At 45.7% G+C, this 22712-nt stretch overlaps 1 protein-coding gene across 3 annotated transcripts in view; it reads left to right on the top strand.

Moving 5' to 3' along the window:
• The window catches only part of SGSM1 (small G protein signaling modulator 1), a 95064-nt gene that overhangs the window by 25809 nt on the left and 46543 nt on the right, over nt 1–22712 (top strand). For all 3 annotated transcript variants that reach the window (XM_047697827.1, XM_047697826.1, XM_047697823.1), the window contains exons 3-8: nt 10877–10952; nt 14077–14239; nt 15809–15961; nt 19072–19139; nt 19411–19556; nt 19691–19822. In XM_047697827.1, coding sequence (XP_047553783.1) covers nt 10877–10952; nt 14077–14239; nt 15809–15961; nt 19072–19139; nt 19411–19556; nt 19691–19822 — 738 coding nt within the window. The remainder of the gene's footprint in view (nt 1–10876; nt 10953–14076; nt 14240–15808; nt 15962–19071; nt 19140–19410; nt 19557–19690; nt 19823–22712) is intronic.

Here is a 22712-nt window from a genome sequence, read left to right as displayed (position 1 = left end):
ATAAATCCCACTTGGTCGTGGTGAATAATCCTTTTAATGTACTGTTGAATCCTATTGGCTAGTATTTTGGCGAGAATTTTTGCATCTGTGTTCATCAAGGATATTGGTCTGTAGTTCTCTTTTTTGATGGGATCCTTGTCTGGTTTTGGGATCAAGGTGATGCTGGCCTCATAAAATGAGTTTGGAAGTTTTCCTTCTATTTCTATTTTTTGGAACAGTTTCAGGAGAATAGGAATTAGTTCTTCTTTAAATGTTTGGTAGAATTCCCCTGGGAAGCCATCTGGCCCTGGGCTTTTGTTTGTTTGGAGATTTTTGATGACTGTTTCAATCTCCTTACTGGTTATGGGTCTGTTCAGGCTTTCTATTTCTTCCTGGTTCAGTTGTGGTAGTTTATATGTCTCTAGGAATGCATCCATTTCTTCCAGATTGTCAAATTTGTTGGCGTAGAGTTGCTCATAGTATGTTCTTTTAATTGTCTGTATTTCTTTGGTGTTCGTTGTGATCTCTCCTCTTTCATTCATGATTTTATTTATTTGGGTCCTTTCTCTTTTCTTTTTGATAAGTCTGGCCAGGGGTTTATCAATCTTATTAATTCTTTCAAAGAACCAGCTCCTAGTTTCGTTCATTTGTTCTATTGTTTTTTTGGTTTCTATTTCATTGATTTCTGCTCTGATCTTTATGATTTCTCTTCTCCTGCTGGGTTTAGGGTTTCTTTCTTGTTCTTTCTCCAGCTCCTTTAGGTGTAGGGTTACGTTGTGTACCTGAGACCTTTCTTGTTTTTTGAGAAAGGCTTGTACCGCTATATATTTTCCTCTCAGGACTGCCTTTGTTGTGTCCCACAGATTCTGAACCGTTGTGTTTTCATTATCATTTGTTTCCATGAATTTTTTCAATTCTTCTTTAATTTCCTGGTTGACCCATTCATTCTTTAGAAGGATGCTGTTTAGTCTCCATGTATTTGGGTTCTTTCCAAATTTCCTCTTGTTATTGAGTTCTAGCTTCAGAGCATTGTGGTCTGAAAATATGCAGGGAATGATCCCAATCTTTTGATACCGGTTGAGACTTGATTTAGGACCAAGAATGTGATCTATTCTGGAGAATGTTCCATGTGCACTAGAGAAGAATGTGTATTCTGTTGCTTTGGGATGAAATGTTCTGAATATATCTGTGATGTCCATCTGGTCCAGTGTGTCATTTAAGGCCTTGATTTCCTTGTTGATCTTTTGCTTGGATGATCTGTCCATTTCAGTGAGGGGAGTGTTAAAATGCCCCTACTATGATTGTATTCTTGTCGATGTGTTTCTTTGATTTTGTTATTAATTGGTTTATATAGTTGGCTGCTCCCACGTTAGGGGCATAGATATTTAAAATTGTTAGATCTTCTTGTTGGACAGTTCCTTTGAGTATGATATAGTGTCCTTCCTCATCTCTTATTATAGTCTTTGGCTTAAAATCTAATTGATCTGCTATAAGGATTGCCACTCCTGCTTTCTTCTGATGTCCATTAGCATGGTAAATTCTTTTCCACCCCCTCACTTTAAACCTGGAGGTGTCTTCGGGTGTAAGATGAGTTTCTTGTAGGCAACATATAGATGGGTTTTTTTTTTTTATCCATTCTGATACCCTGTGTCTTTTGATTGGGGCATTTAGCCCATTAACATTCAGGGTAAGTATTGAGAGATATGAGTTTAGTGCCATTGTATTGCCTGTAAGGTGACTGTTATTGTATATTGTCTCTGTTTCTTTCTGATCTACTACTTTGAGGGTCTCTTTTTGCTTAGAGGACCCCTTTCAATATTTCCTGTAGAGCTGGTTTGGTATTTGCAAATTCTTTCAGTTTTTGTTTGTCCTGGAAGCTTTTAATCTCTCCGTCTATTTTCAATGATAGCCTAGCTGGATATAGTATTCTTGGCTGCATGTTTTTCTCATTTAGTACTCTGAATATATCATGCCAGCTCTTTCTGGCCTGCCAGGTCTCTGTGGATAAGTCTGCTGCCAATCTAATATTTTTACCATTGTACGTTACAGACTTCTTTTCCCGGGCTGCTTTCAGGATCTTTTCTTTGTCACTAAGACTTGTAAATTTTACTGTTAGGTGACGGGGTGTGGACCTATTCTTATTGATTTTGAGGGGGGTTCTCTGAACCTCCTGGATTTTGATGCTTGTTCCCTTTGCCATATTGGGGAAATTCTCTCCAATAATTCTCTCCAATATACCTTCTGCTCCCCTCTCCGTTTCCTCTTCTTCTGGAATCCCAATTATTCTAATGTTGTTTCGTCTTATGGTGTCACTTATCTCTCGAATTCTCCCCTCGTGGTCCAGTAGCTGTTTGTCCCTCTTTTGCTCAGCTTCTTTATTCTCTGTCATTTGGTCTTCTATATCGCTAATTCTTTCTTCTGCCTTAATTTCCTAGCAGTGAGAGCCTCCATTTTTGATTGCACCTCATTAATAGCTTTTTTGATTTCAACTTGGTTAGATTTTAGTTCTTTTATTTCTCCAGAAAGGGCTTTTATATCTCCCGAGAGGGTTGCTTTAATATCTTCCATGCCTTTTTCAAGCCCGGCTAGAACCTTGAGAATCGTCATTCTGAACTCTATATCTGACATATTACCAATGTCTGTATTGATTAGGTCCCTAGCCTTTGGTACTGCTTCTTGTTCTTTTTTTTGTTGTGAATTTTTCCGCCTTGTCATTTTGTCCAGATAAGAGTATATGAAGGAGCAAGTAAAATACTAAAAGGGTGGCAACAACCCCAGGAAAATATGCTTTAGCCAAATCAGAAGAGATCCCAAATCGTGAGGGGGGAGAAAGGGGATAAAAAGGGGTTCAGAAGAAAAAAAAAAAGAAAAAAAAAGAAACTATTAAAAAAAGAAAGCCGATAAAAAATATAAAAAGGAAAAATATATATATATATATATATATTAGATAAACTATTTAAAAAACGTTAAAAAAAGAAAACGGTAAAAATTAAAAAAATTTAGCAGAAGAGAAAAAAAAATTGAAAAAGAGAAAAAAAAATTAAATTAAGTGCAAGGCTAAAGAATCATGGGGAGAAAGCCATGAGTTCCATGCTTTGCTTTCTTCTCCTCTGGAATTCCGCCGCTCTCCTTGGTATTGAAACTGCACTCCTTGGTAGGTGAACTTGGTCCTGGCTGGGTTTCTCGTTGATCTTCTGGGGGAGGGGCCTGTTGTAGTGATTCTCAAGCGTCTTTGCCCCAGGCAGAGTTGCACCGCCCTTACCCTGGGGCCAGGCTGAGTAATCCGCTCGGGTTTGCTGGGTTTGCTTTCGGGAGCTTTTGTTCCCTGAGCACTTTCCATAGAGTTCCGGAGGACGGGAGTGAAGATGGCGGCCTCCCAGTCTCCGCCCTGAGGAGCCGAGAGGCCGGGGCCCCACTCCTCAGTGCGCCCTCAGAGAACAGCGCCCAATGACTCCCGTCACCCTGGCCTCCGGCCACGCTCCGAACTGACCGAGCCTGCGACCGGTTCAAGGTAACCCCGAGTTTAGAGCTCACTCCTCGGCTCTGTCTCTGTAGCCGGCTTCCCTCTTCTAATACCGGTAAGCTCTGCAACACTTAGACACCCCCGATCCTTCTGTGACCCTGTGGGACCTGAGGCCGCGCTGACCCCTCCTGGGCTTCACCCCAGTTAAGCTTCTGGAGCGATGTCCCTCAGCGGAACAGACTTTTAAAAGTCCTGATTTTGTGCTCCGTTGCTCAGCCGCTCGCCGCGAGCCAGCCCCTACCCCCGCGGTCTATCTTCCCGTCGCTTTGGATTCACTTCTCCGCCAGTCCTACCTTGCAGAAAGTGGTTGATTTTCTGTTTCTGGAATTGCTGTTCTTCTTCTCTTCAATCTCCCGTTGGATTTATAGGTGTTTGCAATCTTTAGATAAGCTATTTAGCTGATCTCCCGCTACCTGAAGTAGTCTCAGCCTGCTACTTCTCCGCCATCTTGACTCCTCCTCCTGATTTTCTTTTTTTTTAACCTGGTTTTACCTGCATTCATGTGTTGGATGAGCAGAGGAGTAGGGTGCAAGGACCAGAAGTGACTTGTTCAAGCAACAGGCTGTCTGCATGATCGTTATTAAATCACCGCTGTTTATGGAGCATGTACCCTCTATCAGGCACTACGCTGAGTGCTCTTTCTCACCTCATGTAAACATCACTGTGGGAGGTCCACATTCCTCCCACAGATACTGCATGCCTACTATGTGCCAGGCATTCTCCAGGTCTCGAGAATAGGGCAGTGATTGACATATGTGGAATTCCCGACCTTGTAGATGGTAGAAGCCCATGAGATTGGAGATGCCCAGGACAAAATAAGCACCATGTGTAGCGGGTTAGAGGCGAGAAGCGCTCTGGAGAGAAATGAGCAGAAAACGAGTACGTTGAGTGTTGGGTGCAGGGAGGCAGGCAGTTGTAAGTAGCACAATCAGGGGAGGTGGCATTTAAGCACAGAGTTGAACTGTGTTGATCTCTGGGGAGAGAGCGTTCCAGCAAAGCAGACAGCATGTGCAGAGGGCCACGAGATGGGCCTGCGCCCACAGAGCTGAGCAAACCACAAGGAGAAGCGGTATGTGGACTGAGTGATGGGGACAACTGAGGGAGGAGGTCAGAAGGTTGGTGGTGGGTTGAGGTTGTGCAGATCCTTGTGGCCCATGGTGAGGACTGGGGCTGTCATTCTCAGTGAGATGAGAGCCCTGAAGGGTTCAAAATACTTATTTACACCATGTTAACACATAATATCCACACTTCTAAAAATTGCGGTAAAATACACAGAACATAAAATTTTCCTTCATCCTTTTTAAGTTCGGTAGTGTTAAGTAATTCACATTGTCGGGTAGTCAGTCTCTCTCCATCTTAAAAAACTTCAACTCTGTACCCATTGAACAGTAATTGCATTAAGCCAGAATTCCCCGTGCCCTCCTCCTCCCAACCCCTGGCAAGTGCCATACTTCTTCCTGTCTCCATGCACTTGACCACTCCAGGGGCTTCCCATGAGACCACGTCTCTTTGTGGCTGGCTTGTTTCTCTTGGCATGATGTGTTCAAGTTCATCCATGCTGGAGCAGGTGTCTGAATGCCCTTCCTTTGTAAGGCTGAATTTCATTCCCTTGAACGTGTCTGCTCCATCTTGTTTATCCATTGGTCCAGCGATGGCCACTCGGGTTGCTTCTACCTTTGGCCCTTGTAGTTAATGCTGCCATGAACATGGGTGTGCAAATCTCTCTCCCATACTCTGCTTCCCGTTCCTTGGGGTGTATACCCAGAAGTAGAATTTCTGGATCCTACAGTGATGTTCTGTTTAGTTTTTTCAGCAACTGCCTTACTATTTTCCTTAGGAAATACCTGATTTTACATCCTGGTAGCAATGCACAAGGGTCCCCATTTCTCCACATAACCACCCATGGTTATTCTCTGTTTTTGGATAGTAGCCCTCCTCACAGGTGTGAGGTGGTATCCCATGGTGGTTTTGATCTGCACCTCCCTGATGATGAGTGAAGTTGGGCACCTTTTTGTGCACTGGTTGGCCATCTGTAGGTCTTCTCTGGAAGACATGTCTGTTAAGGTCCTTTGCCCAAAACAATCAGGTTGTTTTTTGTTGTTGGGCTGTTTGGAATTCATCATCAATCTAGACATTGGCTCCTTATCAAATACACGATTTGCAAATATTTTCTCCCACTGCATGGCTTGCCTTTTTCACTCTATAGTGTCCTTTGATGTACAGATGTTTTTTGCTTCAATGTAATTCAGTTTTTTTCACGTTACTTCTGCTGCCTTTCCTTTTGGTGTCACAGCCAAGAAATCATTGCTAAACCCAGTGTCATCAGTTTCTCCGCTATGTTCCTTTGAGGAGCCCCATGGTTTTCACGCTTCTGTTTAGGTCTTTAACCCATTTTGAGTTGATTCTTGTGTGTGAAATAGGTGAGGGTCTCACTTCATTCTTCTGCATGTAGAGATCCAGTTTTCCCAAGAGCATTTTGTGGGAAGGACTGTCCTTTCCTCCCATTGAATGGTCTGGGCACCCATGCAAAATCATTTCACATATACTGATAGACATGAGGGTTTGTTTCTGGGTTCCCTATTCTTTTCCACTTGTTTTTATGCCCATATCTCACTGTTTTGATTACCATAATTTTCTAAAGGTTTGAAGTCAGGAAGTGTGAGACCTCTAACTTGGTTCTTCCTTTTCAAGATGCTTTGCCTATTCACGGTCCCTTGAGATTCCATACACATTTTAAGGATAGATTTTCCTTTTTTTCTGCAAAAAAAAAAAAAATGCCCAGAAACAACAATAAGGGCAACAAAATGCCATCGGGATTTTGATGGGGATTACATGACACCTGCAGATGGCTTTGGGTTTTATTGACAATGATATTCAGTCTTTTGATCTCTGAACAGGTGGGATGCCTTTCCATTCTTTGCCTCCTAACAAAGTTCTCTCAGCAGATCTATTAGAGCTTTCAACACCCAGGCCTTTCCGTTCCTTGGTTAAGTTTATTCTTAAGTATTTTATTCTTTTTGGAGTGCCTGGGTGGCTCAGTGGGTTAAGCCTCTGCCTTCGGCTCAGGTCATGATCTCAGGGTCCTGGGATCCAGCAGGGAGCCTGCTTCCCCCTCTCTCTCTGCCTGCCTCTCTGCCTACTTGTGATTTCTGTCAAGTAAATAAATAAAATCTTTTTTAAAAAGTATTTTATTCTTTTTGATGCTCTTGTAAATGGAATGTTGATATTCTTCTTTGGATTGTTCCTTGTCAATGTTTAGAACTACAGCTCATTTTCACATGTTGATTTAGTATCCCACAACTTTGCTAAATGTATTTATGATGGCCAACCATTTCCTTTTGGAATCTTCGGGGTTTTCTGTGCATAAGATTGTGCCATCCATCAACTGAGATCATTTTACTTCTTTCTCTTGGATTTGCATACCTTTGATTTCTTTTTCTTGCCTTAATTCATCTGGCTGGAACTTCCACTGCTGTGTGAAATAAAAGAGACAGGAATAGGCAACTTTTTCTTTCTTGTTCTTGACTTTGCAGAGAAGCTTTTGGCCTCCCACCATTGCAGTGAATGGTAGCTCTATTAAGTTGAGGCAGTTTCTTGCTATTCTTAGGTTAGTGAGTGTTTTCTGAAGAAAGGGTGTTGGATCGTGTCAGATTCTTTTTCTGCATCAACCGAGTTGCTGGTATTTTTTTTTTTCTCCTTCATTTTGTTAATGTGGTATATTACCTTGGTTGGAATAGCTTGGAACCATCCCTGCATTTTAGCAGTTAATCCTAACTTGGTCGCTGTGTGCTATTCTTTCTAGATATTGCCAAATTCTGTTTGCTAGTGTTTTGATGTAGATTTTGACATCAACATTCATGGCTGATGTTGGTTTGTAGTTTACGGGTAGTATCTTGCCTGGCTTTGGTTTCATACAGCAAAGTATCCCCTCTTCTTCAGTGTTTTTTGTTTGTGTGTTTGTTTGTTGTTTATGGAAGAATTTGAGGAGGATTGGTGTTAATTCTGATTTTAGTTATTTGAGTCTTCTTTTTTTCTTAGTCAGTCTGGCTTAAAGTTTTGTTAATACAGCTGATCTTTTTGAAGAACCCACTCTTGATTTTGTTAAAATTTCCCATCATATTTGTTTTCTATTTTGTTATCTCTGCTTCTTCTAGCCTTGGGTTTAGTTTGTTCTTTTTTATAGTTCCTCATGGTATAACAATAGATTCTTGATTCCTTTCCCGGTCTTTTAACATAAGCACTTCCGGCTATAAATTTACCTCCTATTACTGCTTTCTTTACATTTCATGGATTTGGTTATGTTGCATGTTCATTTCCATTTGTCTCAAGGTACTTGTGAATTTCTCCTGTGAATTCTTTGAACCATTGGTTGTTTAAGAGTGTGTGGCTTAATTTCCACTCCCAGGGCTGGTCTCTAGTTTCATGCCATTGTGATCAGAAAAGATACCTGGTATGATTTCAGTCTTTGAGGATTTGTTAAGACTTGTTTTGTGCCCTAGTCTGTGACATGCTCTATCCTGTATGAGCACTTGAGAAAAATGTGTTTTCTGTTCTTGTTTGGTGGAGGGTAATGTATGTCTCTTAGGTCCAGTTCGTCTATAAAGTTGTTCAGGTTCTCCATTTCCTTATTGATCTTCTGTCTTGTTGTTCTGTTGACTTGCCTTTTGACAAGATCCTTCTGGTCATGTTAAGATGAGTCTCTCAGGAGGTGGAAGCAGGGAGACAAGCGAGAGGGTGCAGTGTCAATCCAGGAGAGACGTGACTTGGAGCAAGGCCACTTGGATCAGAGAGGTCCTGGTGGAGAGGATGAGAAATGGTCAGGCTCTGGGTTGGCAGAGCCAACAGATTTTATTGACTCTGGGAGTTGGTCCTAGGTAAAGGAATTTGCCTAAGGTCCTATAGCTAGTAAGCGTTTGGGCTGGAATTTGAACTCAGGCCTGTCTGGCCCCGAGTTCTTAGCTTTTAAAGAAACACTGTGTTTTCCGAAAGCACTCCTGTCCCAGCTGCCTGGAGCCCCCATTCTACTCCCAAGGGACGTCCAGGTCTGGGTGCTTGGCAAACCCCACCTGGCAGGTTCCACAACCTACTGGGTGGTAGGCCAGCATCACTGTACCCTGCTTCAGGGGAGCAAAGGAACAAAGGAGGCAGGTAGTGGGGGGCAGGGGGGTGGCTAAATTCTCTGAGATTGTGTGGGCTTAATGACCTGTTGGAAAGGAACTCAGCCCCTAGAATCAAACAACCTGGGTCTAACTAACCCTTGACTCTCCTCCTCACCAGCTTTGTGACCCCAGGCAGATGACACCACCCCTCTGTGCCTCTCTGTGCTCCCTTGACAAACAGGGATGTTGATGCTGCTGCTCTCTATTTACCCACAAATATGGTGACAGGAAAGCATTTTTTCCAACTAAAATATTCTCCCAACGCAAAAGCCAGTCATGATCTTTCAAGCCATTTGATCCTCAAACTGAATTTTATTGAGCACCTAAGATGTCCCCGAGCCATAGCTATCCAGCAGTGTGCTCTCCCCTCATGAGGTCCACAGTCGGGCGGGGAGGAAGAAATCAATATAAATTTGATGGGGGTTAGCAAAGCAGCCACTGTGGGGACCTTGAAAGCTGGGGAATTTATTCTCCTCAGCAGGCACTATTTTATCAGGGACCAGAATAACTAAAAAGAGGGTTCAGAGAGGGGAGGCGCATGCACAGCTCTAACATTTACCACAGGCCCCTCTGTGCTGGGTTCGGTGCTCAGCACACGGTGAGCATGACCTTGTTCTGTCTTCCCCACAGCCCCTGGAGGCAGGTGCTATTCCTCTACGCCCTTTACCCGATGGGAATACTAAGGTTCAGAGAGGTGATGTGACTGGCCTGAGGAAGCACAGCTAGAAGCTAAAGGGGACAAGCTATAGCTGCTGGTGCTAAGATCGAAGAAACCAGTATAAGTCAAAAGTCCAGTTGTTGCTTCCCAGCCATGTAGCCTTAAGTCAGCCTGTTTGCCTCCCTGAGCCTCAGTTTCCACACCTGTGAATAGGACCAGTTCCACGGGTTTGGCTGGACAGTTTTCAGACTTAGGAATGCAGCTGGCAAACTTCAGCTTGGGGGCCCTGAGCTCCAAGGTCAGCAGCTGTTCACAGGGAGGGTGCTGACTTGGACGCGTGGGGCAGGGACCCACAGAGTGGGACCTGGGATGTTCTGTGTTCTGCCTTCCCCTCCAGGAGAGAAGGACATGTAGGGCCTGAGATTGCTCTCTGACGGGGGTATGGCTGAGCAAGCCCGGCTGAGGCCGAGGCAGAGTGGGCCACAGGCCAGCCAGGAAGCCCACAGAAGGGGTCGGATTCAGAACTGTTCCCGTCACCTCTGCATCACAGCGTGGTGATGTGGAGCTGGGACCGGCATTGGAGGTCATCTCTCCCAATCTCCTCAACCTCAAGGTGGGGAAACTGAGGCCCAAGAGAGAAGAAATGTTTTGCTAAAGTCCCATAGTGGTTCTGGGCAGAGTGGAACCCAGGATCCAGCAAAGCAGAAGGGTGTTCAAGTCACCAGAGTGTCCCCTCTGTGAGCAGAGGCATAGTTGCCCTTTCAGCACTGGGTCCCCCGTACCTAGTATATCAGTGGTTCTCAGAAAATATTTGTTGAGCATGTGAGGATGGTAGGAAGAGCACAGATCTGGGGATTCAGACTCAGCCTGGAATTCTATCTCCACTCTGGGCCAGCTCTACTTCTCTAGGCAGATCACTTCCCCTCGATGAGCCTCGGTTTCCCAAAATGAGATCACAAACCCAGCTGATAGGTGCCTGAACAGGGATTTAAACCCAGGTTTGCCAGATTCCAGGCCTGAGTTGTCACTCTGCCTGATTCTTTTACATACTTTTTTCTTCCTTCCAAAAATATTTATTGAGCACCTGCTATACACCAGGCACTATTCTAGTCTCCGTGGATATAACAGGCAGATGAGGCCCTGCCCCCAGGGAATTCATGTCCTAGAGCAGGGAGATAGTAAGTAAATAACATGGGACAGGAATAGGATAAGTACCCGGAAGGAGCTATAATAAGGTGTAGATGGAGTCTTGGAGGGGGAGGAGGGCGGTCTCAGATAATGGGGCCCAAGAAGGAGATGACATTTCTTGTGACACCTGAAAAGAACCCCCCCTGTCATGCAGAGCACCCGAAAAAAATAATTACATAAATTGTGAATTGTGACACTGTGACAGGCCTCAGGCTTTCAGAAGACTCGGTGAGGAGGGCATGGAAGGAAGGCAGTCAGCCAGCCGCCCCAGCTGGCCTGAGAAGGCCCAGAGAGGCAACACAGCTCTCTGGGGTGACCACACCCTGGGGCGCATTTGGGTCTCCCCTTTCAGCTGCCTCTGCCTTCCAGGTGAAGCAGATCATGGAGGAGGCTGTCACACGGAAGTTTGTCCACGAGGACAGCAGCCACATCGTCTCCTTCTGTGGTGAGTTCATGGCCCGTGGCCTTGAAAATGGCTTCTTTCTCCGTGGGCTGCCTCTGGGGGAGTGGCATCCCCCCCGCGAGCGAGCGTTCTGACACTGCTTCTTTTGCTCTGTGACTCCAGAGTTATTTGTAGGTTCCCAAGGGGCTCCATTAGGGAATTTGGAAACATGGAAAAGTCTAGAGAAGAAATGAAGCATGGCCTCTGCACCCCACGGGGAGTTAATCACTGTTGACGCTGGAGGGACTGACTGCCTTCCCCTCCTGTGGGCTCAGAGCATGGCGACTCACACCCGTAGTGACACTGGTCTCGCATCTGACGAACGCCCTTTCCTCACCCTGCCTATGGCTGTTGCCAAATAAAGGGAGAGGATGGATGGGCTTTAAAAATATAGGGAATTAGGAGCCATCAACCCCCCTCCCCACCGAGGGATCACATCCAGCTGACTCAGCAAAGGAGGCAGGCCCGGGGGCTCGGAGCCTGACTCAGACTTCTCTCCTCGAACCAGCTGGGCTCACAAAGTTTCCAGAAATAACCATGCTGCCAGGTTCTTACTGTATTTCCTCCGCAGCTATAAACGTAGGTTTTGCGTGTCTCCCAAATCAGGATTCAGCTTCTAATCTGTGTGTACATGTAAGTAGGGGTGTTTCTCCCTGAAAAACCTTTTTAATTCGTGACTGGAGTGTCTTGGGAGAAAGGACATGCTGTAATTCCCCTCTCTCGGTCTTGGCCTCCTGCAGAGGCCCCAGCGAGGAGACCGGACTGGTCCTTCAGCTTCATCCCCACGGCTGGGCACACCACCCATAGGAGCTCACGCCGAGACCTGGGAGCCTGCTGATGTCTGTTCGGTCCCTTTGCAGCCAGGCAGACCTGGGTTCAAATGCCTTCTCTGCCACTTGTTTTTTGGGTGACTTTGGCAAATTTTATTTTATTTTTTTAATGATTTTAATTTTATTTTTTAATGTGTTTGTTTAAATTACAGAGATAGGTATATTTGTGTACTTGCATTTGTATGTGTATACGTAGGGGTATATATATACACATTTATATGTCTTTGTATACATGTATATATATATACACACACACACAAAAATGTGAATTTGGGGATATTCTCACCTATTTTTTTTCTTTTGAACATCTCTCTTTGCAAAGAAAATAACAGGCATGCCCATTTCAGAATGTGTGGCCATATCTACCTGTTAAAGATTTAGAGGAATAGAAAGTGCTAAAAATCATGATAATCGTCTAGCTTCAACCGCTGTTTTGGGATGAGAGAAGAAATGTAATGGCACTGAATAAGGCCTGCAGGGTCTCCCTGAGATGTCTCTGATTCATTGTTCCTTATGGGCCATTGTTGGAAAGAATCAACCAAGACTCCAATGCCTAGATGATTAAGTTGTTGCAGTAGAGACAAATGAAAAGTGTTGTGCGTATAAGCAAAAATGAAGCTGTGTAGAAGATGCTTACCCAGAATATTTTAAGCCCATAGGCAAATTAGACAATAGAGTGGAATCCATTTAAAGTCATAATTGCCGGGGCACCTGGCTGGCTCAGTCAGTAGGCACACGTCTCTTGATCTTGGGGTTGTGAGTTCAAGCCTCATGTTAGGCATGGAGCCTACTTAAAAAAAATAATTTTTTAAAAAGCCAAGTAATTGCTAATAACAACAACAACAAAATACCCCAAGACAAGTAGTTGAAACAAAACTTCTCAGGATTTTTCCTGGTGCACAGCCTGACCTTGGCCAGGCTCTTCACCCTCAGACTGCTGGTATTTTCCTTATATGAAGTGACAGCAACTAGAACACTCACTTCACAGGGTTTTTCCACCAGGAGTAGGGAAGGTAAACTTCAACACTGGTTGACACCCAGCAGATACCCACTAAGAAGTAGCTCTTACAATAGACTCCCTTTTCTCATCAACACTGACTATGCTCCTGTTACCTAGCAGAGTGAGCTCCCAGTCTGCTGTGTAAGACAGAGGCAGGAAAATACTTATTAGAGGCCTGCTGAAAGTACCAAAAAGAAGACTGGGGCCATCTGAATGGCCTACACAGGGACTGTTTTCCAGGAGGAAACACTAAGGCCCAGAGAGGGAAAACGATTTGCCTGAGGTCACACAGCAAGTAGTGGTAGAGCACAGGTGACCACCCAGGGGAAACACAGACACTGGAAACAATGACTGCATCCTCTCTTCAAATTTTTCATGGAAGCATAAGTGTTGTGAGCACACCTTGAGTTCAGGCCTGGGTTTGAATCCCAGCTCCATCACTCATTTGCTAGGTTTGGGCACTTCAGCTTACCGCTTAGAGCCTCAGTTTTCACATCTGAAAAATGGGGATTTTTTTCCCCTTTCTTGGCTGTGACAGAGGTAGAATGAGATGCATACTGTTCGCTCTTACTGGAATCACAGTAATGACGTTGGTGTGATTCTTTAACCCAGAGAAAGCTTGACAGTCCTGTGGTTCAGTCCCTCTTCCCTCACTGGCAGGAGTAATAACTCATGTTTCTAAAGCACTTTCTGTGTGCCAGATTTTACATGAAATGCTTTCCATGCATTTTTTTCCCACCTCATTCTCTTTTTTAAAAGATTTTACTTATTTATTTGAGAGAGGGAGAGAAAGAACAGAGAAAGAGGAAGAAGCAGACTCCTCCTGAGCAGAGAGCCCTATATGGGGCTCAATCCCAGAACCCCGAGATCACCACCGGACTTGAAGGCAGATGCTTAACCAACTGAGCTGCCCAGGCATCCCTTTCCACCTCATTCTAAAAGCAACCTTTTAAGACACTTGTTCGTACTATCCCCATTTCACAGATGAAGAAACTGAGACACAGGGAGGGTAAGTAGTTGCCCAGGGTCACACAACTGGTTAGTATCTGGGAGAGGACATCAACACAGACAATCTGACCTTGGGCAGTGAGCATAGGTTAACTGCTAAGCTCTTGTTCCCTTTTGAGGAGTGGGAGGTAGGGAGGCATATGTGCCTTTCCTTAAGAGCCTTTCACGAATTTTGTGATTCTGGGGCCCGCAGCTCTCCAAGGTGCCTCTTTGTGACTGGAGTTCTGAGCTGGGTGCAGGGGAGTGTGGGCAGGGCAGGGCCTGCTGACTGACCGTTGTGTCCCTACAGCGGCTGTGGAGGCCTGCGTCCTTCATGGGCTGCGGCGCCGGGCGGCTGGTTTTCTGCGCAGCAACAAGATTGCAGCTCTCTTCATGAAAGTGGGCAAGAACTTCCCACCAGCCGAGGAGCTCAGCCGCAAGGTGCAGGACCTGGAGCAGCTGATCGAGAGCACGTGAGTGTGGAACATGGGCTATGGTCAGGGCGGGCCTGCAGAGGACAGTCCATGCTCCTCCCTGAGCTCTGTGAGCACCCCTACCTCCTCGCACTCTCTCTAGTCTCCTTTCTGCTCCCCAAACCTGACAGACTCTTTCCTACCCCAGGGCCTTTGCACATGCCATACCCACCACCCAGTTCACACATCCCATCTTCCATGGCTAGTTCCTTGTCATTCAGGCCTTCCCCCAGTTAAGGGTAAATTCCAGCCCTCACCCCATTTCTCTTTTAGATCATCCCCGTTTATATACTTCCCTGTGGTTATCACCACCTCTAATTATTCATTTATTTTTTTGCTTGATACTTGTCTATCTCCCCCACTGGACTCTGAACTCCATGAGAACAGGCAACTAAAATCTGTTATTCCCCATTATGTACCCAGTGCCTGGACAGTGCCCAGCACCCCAAATGCTCTAGAAATGATTGTTGAATGAGTAAGTGCCTCTTGGGACCCAGACCCCATTCTGAACGCAGGGAGACCAAAATTTAATGAAACTAATATGGTCACTGTCTGCATGGACCGCGTGTGACACGAGGCAACCATTGAAGGGGAGCAGTGACTTCACTCATGCATCTCAAGGCTGATTGTGTTCGTTGCGGGGAGACTCATGACCTGAGTGTGTATATGAGCGCCTTCCACCAGAGTCACCCCCAAAGTCCCAACTGTGCAGCCACAGCCTCCATCTGGGGCCTGGTCAGGGATGGCAGATAAGTTTCACCTCCAGTTCGTGTTAGAGGCCACCGGAAAGACCTTGTTTTGAAAGATTCTGGAGCTGCTATTGGGTTTCATGGGAAAGAATGCGTGGATCAATTAGCCATGTCTGTTCCGGGCAAGAGAAGGGAGAGAGAGGCACATATGCCATGTTCGCCTTCTCTGCTGTAGGTGATCACTCCACATCACTGGATGGGAAATGGCCCTTGCCTTGCCTTCCAGGCCATGCCAGCCCAGTGCTTCTGGATAGAACTGCATGATGGGCCAGCATGTGGCTTTGGCGTTGCCAACTCCTGTTTTGGAATCTGACTCCTCAGCCACATAGTCTTCAGGTGCCTTCCAATCCATCTGCTAAATTCCCAGGTGTTTGCTGATAACTTTAAAAGGATGGATTTCCATGGGCCTTCCTTAATATTGGGAGAGACTGTCTAATGGAGGAATTAGAGATACCCATGCCAGGTGGTAAGCGAGAGCCATTCATTCATTCATGCAGTCACTCATCCATGGCAGATAGAGGGGGAAGAGAAAGAGAGAGAAAGAGAGGAGAGGGGAAGAGAAGAGAAACATCACTGTAAGAATCTGGCTTGTCCATCAGCAGTTTATGAAAGTGTCTGTTCCACTGCAACTTTACGCTCACTGGGTATTGTGACTTTTTTCAACTCTTTACCCACTTGCCAGGAGCAATAAGGGCTCCTGTTCTTTTAGTTGCCATTCCTTCATTTCCTAGAGAGGTAGAACATTTTACCAGTTGCATATTGGTCCTGTGGGATTTCCTCTTTTGTGAATATTCATCCTCCTTCTTTACTGGCCTTGAAGGCGAAACCAGATCCAGGGCCTCCAGGAGAATGTGCGGAAGCTTCCGAAGCTGCCCAACCTGTCCCCACTCGCCATCAAGCACCTGTGGATTCGCACTGCCTTGTTTGAGAAGGTGCTGGACAAAATTGTGCATTACCTGGTGGAAAACAGCAGGTGAGCCGGAAAGACTAGACTCCTGGGTGTGCTCTGCCGCCACTTGCTGGGAATTGCAACCTATTACACAAAGCTTTATTTTCTTTCCCTTGATATGTACTTGATTTGAAAGAGATTAAATAAAGGCTTTCTGGATGTTTGCCTCCAGATTAGCCTAGTATAGAACCTTGGGAAAATTCAGGTGCTTACTGCCAATGCAAGGTCTTCAGATTTGGAGTGGGATGTAGTATCTTGCTATCTGAGGCATATTTTTTCTCCCATGAATTAAGCTACTGTCTTCTTGCTAACTATGGCCCTAGAGGAGTCATCTAGCTCCTCTGTCTCTGCTCTCATTTGGTAAATGGGACAGGGATTGCTGCCATTCTGGAGAAGGAGAAAGAATGAAAGTTAGTGAGTACACAGCATTTTATAAATAATACCTTTTTACATTTTCTTTTCTAGCTCAGATCAACCTGGTGTAAAGATTTTATAGCATGAGCCCTCTTGGCAAGCATTTGCCCATCCATCCATCCATCTATTCATTCATCTAGTAAATACTTAATGACTGCCTACTATGTGCCAGGCGCTAACCTAGATGCTGGGGATACATTCATCTCAACTGTCATGTTCAAAGCTTAAATGTTATGCTAAGGGCATGGGGCAGCCAGATGAATGAGGAGACTCTTCATGGCCAGTACTCCCTTCCAGCCAGAGAGAGGGGGTGGAGAGAAGGAGGGAAGGAGAATATGAGGGGAGTATCTGAGAATCTCTGTATCTCTTGGTGTATGAAAGTGCTTGTTTAACCACATCTTCACATGCAATAGGTATTATGATCATCTTTTATTCTTAGCCTGTTTGCTAGGAAAATGTGCATGAAAGTGTAGAGCGAAGTGCTTCTTCTCATGAACCTCGTATTGTAGCAGGGAAAACAGGTAAGTGCTAATTGGGATAAGATATGATGAGTATTCCAAGTCAGGTGGGTGGTGTTTTATCTCCACTGGGTGGCCTAGGAAAGTGTCCTGGAAGACATGGCAGTTAAGCTTCCGTTTGAAGGACATGTAGGCTTTAGCCAGATAAAGGGGGTATGGGGGAAGAGTGATCCCAGCAGAGGGAACAGGTGCAAAAGCTGGGAGGCAGGAGAGGAACTGGAAGAAATCCAGGCCTTGGAGTCCAATTAATCTCTTCATCTTCTTGTGAGACATCTCTGCCCTGTGTGGAGACATGGGTTTAGAACCTAAATTCTGCTAAATTCCCAGGGCCTCTGTAGGTATTGCCTTTGGCATATGACCTTGTGTTTTCTCAGTAAGTCAGTCAAAAGGAATTAGCGATTTATTTCAGCAATAATGCCAACCTCTTTCTTCATTAAACTTATTTTTTCAGATTCACATAGAAGCTGTAACATTAGAGTCTCTTCTACCCTAGGTGATAACATCCTCCATAACATAGTACAAGGACCAAAATAGGGGATTGCCATTGGTAAAATACTGTTAACTGAACAACAAACTTTATTTGGATTTTGCTAGTTTTTACATACCCTCATTTTCCCCCCTGTATTGTTCTATGGAATTTTAATACATGCATAGTCTTGTATAGCTGACACCACAGTCAGGAACAAAACTGTTCCAGTGAAACCTATCACTGCAGAGGAGCTCCCTTGGGCCACCCTTGATGGTCACATCTTGCTCCCAGTCCTACCTGCTATTTTTCAAGGCAGTATTCCCAAGGTTCATGATCAGGTAACTGTGCTGATTTTTGGAATGGAAACTGAGCGGCAGAGTGGAAAGTGTCTTGACACCTTATCTTCAGCCAAAATGTATAAGCTTGCTGCTGAGCATGTACAGGACAGGTCAGTTCTGCTTCAGCCAATATTCTGGTGGACAGAAGATTCCTCTGGGGTAAAATAACCATGATGTTGCCACCATTTCGTGAGAACTTCCTGGAGATAGGGTCTTTGCTGTTGCTGTTCAAGCAGGCCTACATTTAATCCTCCCAACAACCTGGCTAGGAGAGTTTCATTGTTCTTCCCATTTTACAGCTACGGACACTGAAGCTCAGAGAAGGTAGTCACCTGCCCAGGTGGGTAGGTGACTTGCGCCACAGCAAGGGTGGAAATGGCCGAGCCTGGCGCCCCATCAGTCTGTCTCCTGTCTCCCTCCTGATCCTGTGGTCTTCACCCCCTGCTGTAGGATGGGAAGAGCCAGGCTGGCTGGGTGTAGCCTACAGCCACCTGCTGTGTGGCCTCCAACAGGTCACTTTTCCTCCCTGAGCCTGAGACCTCTCAGGAGGGTAGAACAAGGTCTTTTCCAACCTCTAAAATTCTGTTTCTAGATGGTATGAGTTAGCAAAGAATTAGAAGCCACTCCACAACAACTCAAACAAAGAAATGAAAAGCAAAACAGCAGGAACATTGTATTGCCTGCATCACAAGTTATTGGGCAGAGCCAGGAACCAGCAGGCGCTCATGAGCACATCAGGCAGGCATCACCTACATGGGCTGTCTGGGCAGGAAGTCTCCTGTTAATACAGCTTTTCAGTGCACACAACAGCTAAAAGGCATCTTGCTGCCTCATTTGAAGGGCAGACAACATCCAAGCCCCTAAGCGATTTGCCGCCTGAAATGGAAGATGCAGTAGAAGTCGATAGAACCAGCCAGGAGCCACTTTGGTTTTTGTTCTTGTTGTTGTTGTTTGTTTGTTTTTTATTTTTTTTTAAAGATTTTATTTATTTATTTGACAGAGAGAGAGGGAACACAAGCAGGGGGAGTAGGAGACAGAGAAGCAGGCTTCCTGCTGCAAAGGGAGCGTGATGTGGGGCTCCGACCCAGGACCGTGAGATCCTGACCTGAGCTAAAGGCAGATGCTTAATGACTGAGCTACCCAGGCCCCCGCAGGAACCACTTTGTAATCGTTATTCCTGTTACTCTCATTCTAGCTATTCCATGCAAAGCACAGTGCTAAGTGCCTCACATCTGTTGTCTCTCTCAAAAGGCTTTCCAACAGCCCTAGGACATCTATTTTTATTATACCCATTTTACAGATGGGGTATCTGAGGCTTTTAACCAGTAGGTCAGAGTTGATTGTGCACTCTCTGCCGGTCGCCATCCAAACCTGCCTGTCCTTTTCTCTTGCTAGTAAGTACTACGAGAAGGAGGCCCTTCTGATGGACCCCGTGGATGGCCCCATCCTTGCATCTTTGTTGGGTAAGTGGTCCAGTGCTCTGAATTTTTTCTGGGTCTCTGGGTTCTGCTCACTGTTGGATCCAGAGGGCCTCTCTCATTGCCCTCCAGCCTCCTCCACCAAAACATACCTGTTCCCTGGCTCTGGCTCCCACAGTTTAGTACTGGCCTCTCCTTAGGAAGACCCTGGGGGTACTCACTGGCTAGAGGGGAGAAGTGGTAAAATTGGGGGCCCATGGCGGGGGAAGGTGGACCATCTGGGACTCTAAAGTCCCAGCCCCCATATGCTCCACAGTGGGGCCCTGTGCCCTAGAGTACACCAAGATGAAGACTGCGGATCACTTCTGGACTGACCCCTCAGCGGATGAGCTTGTGCAGAGACACCGCATCCACAGCTCGCACCTACGGCAGGACTCACCCACCAAGCGGCCGGCCCTCTGTGTGAGTAAGGGTGGGCTGTGGAGACCTGGGAAGGAGTTGGGCTGGGTTCCAGACTAGGTGGGGAGGTGGGAGAACGGAGTGGGACCCTGAGGGTCACCCTAAGCGTCACCCTCCACCTCCTCTCACACTGCCAGATCCAGAAGAGGCATTCGAGTGGCAGCATGGACGACCGACCATCCCTTTCTGCCCGTGACTATGTGGAGTCCCTGCATCAGAACTCCAGGGCCACACTGCTCTATGGCAAGAACAACGTTCTGGTTCAGCCGGTGAGAGAGTTGTTGGGGCCCAGGTCTTCTGGGGTGGGGAGTGTCCTTCTTTCAAGTTACAGAGCAGAAGTTCCCTCTGGCTCCAGGTTGCTCACCTATTCATTCATCCACCTACCCACACACCTGTGTCTTCATTCATCTGCCAGTACTCCATTTCTCCATCCATTCATCCCTGTGACAACATTTCCTTCTATCCATCCATCCATGCATCCATCCATCCATGCATCCATTCATCCAACTGTTCATTCATCCATCTTTATATCTATCCATTCAGTCATTCATCCATCCACCTACCCACATACCTGTCTCTTCATTCATCTACTAGTAGTCCATCTCTGTGTCCATTCATCCATATGACATTTCCTTCTATCCATCCATCCGCGCATCCATCCATCCATCTTTATATCCATCCATCTATCCCTCTTTTTTTTTTAAAAGATTATTTATTTATTTGACACAGAGAGAGAAAGATCACAAGTAGGCAGAGACACAGGCAGAGAGAGAGGAAGGGAAGCAGGCTCCCTGCTGAGCAGAGAGCCCGATGCGGGGCTCGATCCGAGGACCCTGGGATCATGACCGGAGCTGAAGGCAGAGGCTTTAACCCACTGAGCCACCCAGGCACCCCTATCGACCCGTCTTTACAGCCATCCGTCAACCCATCTTTACATCTATCTGTCCATCCATCCTTATATCCACCCATTCATATATCCATCCGTCAACTGTTCATCCATCCATCCATCTTTACATCTATCCATTCAGTCATTCATCCGTGCATTCATCCATCCACCTTCCCACATATCTGTCTCTTCATACATCTGCCAGTACTCCAACTCTCCATCCATTCAACCATATGACAACATTTCCTTCTGTCTATCCATCTATCCACATAGCTATTTACCCATCTTTATATCCATCCATCAACCCATCTTTGCATCTGTCTGTTCATCCATCCATCTTTATATCCATCCATCCATCCTTCTGTCCATCCATCCGTCCGTCCATCCATCCATCTGTCCATCCATCCTTGTATCCATCCATTTAGTCATCCATCTATCCATTTACCCATCCATTCATCCCTCTATCCATTTACCAGTCTTTACATGTCTCTCCATCTATCCACCTACCCATCTTTATGTGCATCCACCCATTCATCCATCCATCTATCCAGCTCTTTGTCCTTTTATCTTCCAGTCCATCTTTCCACCCACCTGTCCACCCAACTGCCTATCGATCCATTCTCTCTTGTTATCACTCACTCATTCAGCAGATATTTATCCTGAACCTTCTATGAATTAGATGCTTAGGATATCAAGATAAACATCTTCATGGTTAATACTTATGGAGCACTTCCTATATGTCAGGCACCATGCTAAGTTCTTTTAACTGTACTGACTCATTTAAAGCTCACAACAACCATTTGAGGCAAGGAGTCTTATTGAAGGTGAGAACACTGAGGGTGCACAGTGGGGAGGAAGGGATAAAGTTATGCTTTGAATTTAGGCTGTCTGCTGTGAGAGTCTGTATCATTTATCATTCACCTTCTATGCCCAGGACTGGTCCAGGTCCCAGAGATGGGTGGTGAGCAAGACCCATGAGGCCCCTGCCCTCAAGCAATAGATATCCCCTTTGCTGTTCCCTTCCTGAGACCACCTGGATCAGTGTGGTGTTTGGGCTCAGTTTGGAGGAACAGGAGAGAGAGCTGTTGGCTACTCCACCTCTGAGGTCACAGTTGTGACCACCGGGTGACCCTGAGCAAGTCACTTCTCCTCTGAGCCTTAGTATCGACATCCCAGTGGGTACAAGATCCTATCTCCTCAGATCTAAGAAGCTGTGAGCTTAAGACATCCCATTTTTAAACACAACCATCAGGAAGGAAAGTGCTATTAAGTTCTATAAAATGTTTTCTCACTACTTGGAAATTTCATTTTACACTTTTTGAAAGAGTCCTTTGAGACTTATTTGGATATACTTTTTTAAAAATCATATATTATACTTGTAACTACACACAAGGAAACATATAATTTTTTTAAAGATTTATTTATTTGACAGAGAGAGGGGCAGAAATAGTGACAAACAGAGAGAGAGTTCAAGCAGGTGGAGCAGCAGGCAGAGGGAGAAGGAGAAGCAGGCTCCCCACTGAACAGAGAGCCCAATGTGAAGCTCGGTCCCAGGATCCTGGGATCATGAGCTGAGCCAAAGGCAGAGGCTTAACCCACTGAGTCACCCAGGCATCCCCTAATCTTCATGTCACTTTTTGACTGAGAGACATCACTGTCTATATTTTTCCACCAAATATTGTCTTCTGTTCCATCAAAAGAAGGGGTCAACAAACTATATAGCCATGGGCTGAATGCAGTGCTCTGCCTGTTTTTGCCAATAAAGCTTTATTGTAACCCAGCCATGCCCATGACATATTGTGTAGGGCTGCTCTCAGGCTATAAGGGAGAGTGGACTGGTTACCGCAGAGCCTATATGAGTCCCAGAGCCCCAGTTTTTCCCTGTCTGAGCCTTTGTAGAAAGTTTGCAGACCTCTGATCGAGAGCGTCAGAGGTTTGCAAATATGTGCACTTGGTTGTTGCTTTATGAGAGAATCTGGAACTGTGGGCATCTGTGCAGCCATGACTAGTGTGTCTGCTTTGCCAATATCACATCAGTGCCCTTTTGCTCTGTTGCCAGTCTTTCTGCACAATCACTTTTTGATTCAAAGATGAATCAGTCTAGTCTTTATAAAAACATTTAAAATAACACCTGTACTCCACACATGATGTAACAACCATGCTCAGAATTGAATGGAGGGGTGCCCAAGTGGCTCCGTCAGTGAGGTATCTGCCTTCTGCTCAGGTCATGATCCCTGGAATAGAGCCCCGTGTCAGGCTTCCTGCTCAGCGGG

The sequence above is a fragment of the Lutra lutra genome, chromosome 12 (genome assembly GCF_902655055.1).
Source record: "Lutra lutra chromosome 12, mLutLut1.2, whole genome shotgun sequence".
Taxonomy (NCBI): domain Eukaryota; kingdom Metazoa; phylum Chordata; class Mammalia; order Carnivora; family Mustelidae; genus Lutra; species Lutra lutra.
This window is presented reverse-complemented; position numbering and strand designations above follow the sequence as displayed.